A 5,234-nucleotide genomic window follows, 5' to 3' on the forward strand; every position below is an offset into this window, starting at 1 on the left:
TTCCTTCGTCCGAAATCTTTTTGCTGCTCAACAAATAACTTTGAGCCTCAGTCAGAAAAAACTGGAGGGTTTTTATACTTTTGGCCCGAGAGGAGGACGAAACAAACAGTGGATTTATGTGCCCCCCCCCCCGCGCGCATTTCCTCCTTGCGACGCGGCTCGCATTAGACCGTCTATGTGTCATATACTTTTTATCCTATCTTCGGATCTACTTGGCCTAAAAAACTGGTTTAAAGTTCGTAGTCTCTACTTTTCACTCGAGAGTCAGAGAGGGCGGATCTTTACAGGTAGAGTTTTTTTTTCTTCCTAAACTTTATTTAGGTCAGCCAGCATTGACAACACTCTGCGGGTGACGTGATCGGCTCCGCGACATGACGAGGGACGCATAAATAGCGCGACACAACGAATCGATAATGAAATTCGTTGCCAACGCTTTTAATAATCGATTTTTATCGATTCGTTGTTGCAGCCCTATGTGAGATACATCTACTATTTGGTTTTGTCGGATTTCTTCATTCAGAGTATGTTTTATGTTTTATTTTTTTTTTTTTATGCAGGTAACATGCGCTCTGCACTGAACGATGCTGCAGCTGCAAAAAAGCTCAAACCAGACCACCTCAAAGCCTTGATCAGAGGTCTGGAACCTGGAAACTTATAATGCACGATTCATGTAAAGAAATAAGAAATGTTTACAAAGAAAATGAGAAGTGCTATTAAACAAAGATATTTTCACCCATATTTGGTTCTGCAGGTGCTCAGTGCTCCATAGAGCTGCGTAACTTTGCAGAAGCAGTCCAGTGGTGTGACGAGGGGCTAAAGATTCATCCYACTGACGAGAAGCTGCGAGAGCTGAGGGCAGCAGCAGATAAACACAAGGTTTGCAAGGAGAATCAGTTTTATTTTGTTTAGTTTAGTTTAGTTTTTCCTTGTTTTAATGCTGTCTATGAAGGATTTGAAGTGAGCATCCATCACATTAAAGTTGTTTTTGTTTCTGGTGTCTTAGAGAGCAGCAGAGAGAGATTCCAGGAAAGCCAGGGCTAAAGAGAAGAAGTTGCACGGAGAGAAAGAGGCTCTTCTGGCTGCTATAAAGGTTCACATCGGATCCACTAGCTTATGTTTAACCTTAAAATTTCATCGTCATAGGTTTAAACAAAAGGGACTGGACCCCTTTTTTATTTAAAAGAGGAAGTCCAGTTTGTTTAAACCTACTAGAATTATCATGTCTTGGGTGACTAAGAACCTGGGGAACAAAACTCTTGAGTTTCTTGAAACTTTCAGATGTCTCAACTCATTCTAATTCACAACGATCAGATAAAATTGCTCCTTTTATAATTATCGGTGATATTTGTGGGCTCTCTGCACAGGATCGAGGCATCAAACTTTTCCAGCCTGTGAGGCCTCGGCCGCAGGGTTCATACAGTGAGGATGAGGATGAGCGCTCTTCAGCAGCAGCAGTAGCTCAGCTGAGTCTGGATGGCCTGAGCTCTCAGGAGGTCACAGGGGCTCAGGTGTTCCTGGACGAGCAGGGCGTCCTGCATTGGCCTGTTCTCTTTCTCTACCCTGAACATCAGCAGAGTGATTTTATCTCAGCCTTCTGCGAAAATAACTGGTAAATAATAAAAATTTAAAAATGTAATATTTTTTTGGATCTATGTTTTTACCCTCTGTTAATTTGAAGTCAAACGCAGACAAGCTTTATCACAAGAACAGATCTATATCTGACCACATGGGGGCACAGTTTAGCTGAATGCACAAAGCAATTCTTTCTTGGTGTTTGACTGAGTTCCACTTTATTTATTTATTTATTTATTTATTTAATTTATTTATTCATTCATTAATTTTTTATTTATTTTATTAGTTTCAGGGACCACCTGAATGTCATGTTTGGAGAAGAACTTCCACCTTGGGACTCAGACAGAAAATATCACCCCCAAAATCTGCAGGTTTGGACGTTTCAAATACAGCAAAAATCAATACAGTTAATTGTTTTGTGTATAAAGCCATCAGGTGAAATAAAGGGAATATTGCTAATGCACTGAAACACAAGTGTGTGCAGACTGTAAGTTGTGTCAGCAGGAGACGAACGTTAAAAGTTTGAAGATAATCTTTATTTGTACTTGTTGAAGTAGTTCACAATTCATGTTTTGTCTTTTTTAGCTCTGCTTTGAAGATGAGGAGAAGGAGACTCTCTACCAAATTGACCTAGAAGCATCACTTTTAAAAACACTTGAACACAAAAGGTGTGTATATCTTATTATATACTTATATGATTTTTTTATTTGAGGATGTGTAGTGAATATTTAGTATTGAATCTTTGAAATTGCTGATTAGATTGTAACTATAGTAGCATGCTGGGCTTTTAATGGAGCGGTATAAACTCCCTGACTAATATTTGCACTGAATTTCATAAATTGCTAAAAGAAAAAAAAAAAGCTCGGTCTGCCATTTTATTAGGGCTTTACTTATTTTGTTTGCAGGACATTTTTATGATCAGTAATAATACAAACCACTCTGTTAACAAAACAAAACRTAGTTAGAAAATCATAGGTTAACATTTAGGTGCAGGGGAAACAAAACAAAACATTTAGTGACTCAGAACATGAGGATTATCAAAATATATTGGAAAAACCTCTGAACCACTTTTATTTATTGGGCCTTACCAATTSAGTGCATTCCTTCACCTCCATTCATTTGAATGTCGGCACCTATTGTTATCCACCAAAAGGGATCTCTATTTTTTTTTTCTGTTAACTTTAATGTGGCTCGAACAACAAAGTGTACCCACACCAATGTTATATCAAAATGACTGGCTTGGTCCTGCGAAGTGTGYGATTACTTATTTGTGTTTTTAAGTTATTATAGCAGCATAAATTGCAAAACAAAGCTGAAAAGTGGTATAGTAGCAGCCAGTGGTGGGCAGCACTAGTTTAAAAATTAGTTGCACTAACTCTAAAGCACTAAKTCAAACATTTAGGTCCTCTAATACTAAAGCACTAATGCATAGAAAAATTTAACAAAAGCTAATTCTAAAGCACTAATATAACCCARGTGACCCATGGAACATTCTTCAGAGTTAACATGAGACAGTATTTACTATTTGCAGAATATTGTCAATAATCAATATCAATATGTCACCTAGTGGATAAGTGACACATATGAACAAAATGTGTTACAGCTTTCACCCTCAGCTGTTAACATTAACATTGAKCAATAACATTTAAAGACCTCAGTTAGTGCTTCTAAATTTAGTGCATAAAATTAGCAAGTGCTAATCCACTAATTAATTTTYAAAAAGCCCTAAAGCACTAATCAGGAATTTAGTTCCCCTRTTCGTGCTTTAGGGGAACTGTGCCCACCACTGGTAGCAGCCAAGAACACTCCGTTAAAATTCAAGATGGCCACCAGAGCTAATTTGAAACKGCAATAACTTGACCATTTTAAAACATATYGGGCTGYAATTTGGTGTGRTGTTAGCTGAGAATGATTCTCATCAYAWACTGAATCCAAATCGAAAATCTAACATGGCCACCATAGCTACAGTGTAAAATTGACCAGAACTCCAACATTTTTAGCCAWAGCCATGCAATTTGGTTTGGTGGTAGCCAAGAAAAATCCCCCAAGACTACGTTGAAAATAATYCCGCACCAAGAGGCAAGCCCTTTCATAGTTACTCCAGGAATTATTCCAGTTTAAGTATTGAAATGCCTGTTTCTTAATCTTAGTATATTYATTTGTTTTGGTGCCACAGTTGTTACAAGTTATTTACTTGTTGGTAATATCATTTTGAAATTGGTCATTTGCTTTAAAAGGTTTTTAAGAAAACAGTCATATTTCTTGTAATTATTTCCTGCTGCCTGTCTGTTAAAAAATTAGTAATGAACCAGCATCACCGATGTTTAAAAATGATAGAGACCTCCTGGCAGGTTGCCTGGTTTCAACTGTTGTTTCACTCTGAATCATAGTTTTCATTAAGTAGTACTAATTGTTCATTCTGCCTTGATTGTTGACATTTTTATACTCCATGTGGGACTGAAGATCATCTGTCAGGAATGTTTCCCACTAAGTTTCCTTATTTTGACTTCCTATCCTTACAGGTGTTTTGTCAAAGCAGGTACACCTAGCTTCCTTGTTTTGGTGAAAGGCTCATCGTTCCAAAGGCAGTTTTTATCAGGAAAGAAAATACATGGATTATAAAAAAAACATGTTGAACTTTAAATAAAGATATCATGACAAAAATGGACTGACTTTGGTGTTTGCTTTAAAGACAATAACAAGCAGATATTTTAAATTTGGCATAGTGATGTTAACGAAATAAACGTTTTGAGCAAATCCATTTGAACCTTTTTTTTTTGCACAAATAAGATTCAGAGTTCAGTTCATGAAATCCCATCTTTCTTACTTAGATTATGCAATTGTTCGCAAATCGTTCACCAGTTTCTTATGAATGTCATGAAAACTGGTGTGCTGAYAAACATGATTATCAGTCTTTATTACTTGTTATTAATCTTCCAGTTTTCTCCACAGGCAAGGCTGAAGCGTAAAAACAAATTCTGTAGCCGTCGTTCTGTTTCTGAAAGCAATGGCAGTCCATCTTTTCATTTTATCAAGTTGTTTACAATCAGACATTAGTCGCAAACAGTGAATGCTTAATTTGTGGGATCGAGGAAACACTGAACTGGGTCAATGCCTTRGAAAAACAATACACAAAAGGAATTTTTATAATTAGGCTGAATGTCTGTGCAGCAGGAAACAAAACTTATGTAATGTAACATGACATCATGAATGTGATCTAAGATTACAGAGTCTTCAACCTTCTGCTGACAGCTAACTCCAAAATGAAAAAACACAAATGAAGTTAGCTGTTAGAACGTGATTTTGCTGAAACCATCAAAGCTATAAGTAGAATAAGCTGCTGCACGTACTGTCTTTATTTGAGTTAGGTGTAAAGTAATCATTTAAGTTATGACTTTTTTTCTTAAGATTAGTTTCTATAACAAACATGGAATGGAATTCATGGTTTAAACATAAATTATGAAACATGTTCAAATTAATTTGATAACAAAGTTGGCTTACGTCCGTTTCAGTTTAGTCCAGTTCAGATAATTCTTATCACTCACAGAAGTGTATAGTAAAAATAAAAAGTGTGTTTACTTTGTTACAGCACTTAAAGGCACAGTGTGTAGGGTTTTGTCAATTCTTTTAGCCGAAATTGAGATAATCACTAATGACAATAA

General features: G+C 36.5%; 1 protein-coding gene across 1 annotated transcript in view; it reads left to right on the forward strand.

Annotated features, from left to right (window-relative positions):
- The window catches only part of ttc4 (tetratricopeptide repeat domain 4), a 6,600-nt gene extending 2,360 nt beyond the window's left edge, over positions 1 to 4,240 (forward strand). Inside the window, exons 4-10 of the mRNA XM_014007391.1 lie at positions 558 to 635; positions 752 to 876; positions 1,004 to 1,090; positions 1,365 to 1,609; positions 1,859 to 1,943; positions 2,158 to 2,240; positions 4,095 to 4,240. Of these exons, the coding sequence (XP_013862845.1) occupies positions 558 to 635; positions 752 to 876; positions 1,004 to 1,090; positions 1,365 to 1,609; positions 1,859 to 1,943; positions 2,158 to 2,240; positions 4,095 to 4,194 (803 nt within the window). The 3' untranslated portion in view covers positions 4,195 to 4,240. The remainder of the gene's footprint in view (positions 1 to 557; positions 636 to 751; positions 877 to 1,003; positions 1,091 to 1,364; positions 1,610 to 1,858; positions 1,944 to 2,157; positions 2,241 to 4,094) is intronic.
- Positions 4,241 to 5,234: the final 994 nt, after the last annotated feature.

The sequence above is a fragment of the Austrofundulus limnaeus genome, unplaced genomic scaffold (genome assembly GCF_001266775.1).
Source record: "Austrofundulus limnaeus strain Quisiro unplaced genomic scaffold, Austrofundulus_limnaeus-1.0 Scaffold41, whole genome shotgun sequence".
Classification (NCBI taxonomy): Eukaryota; Metazoa; Chordata; class Actinopteri; order Cyprinodontiformes; family Rivulidae; genus Austrofundulus; species Austrofundulus limnaeus.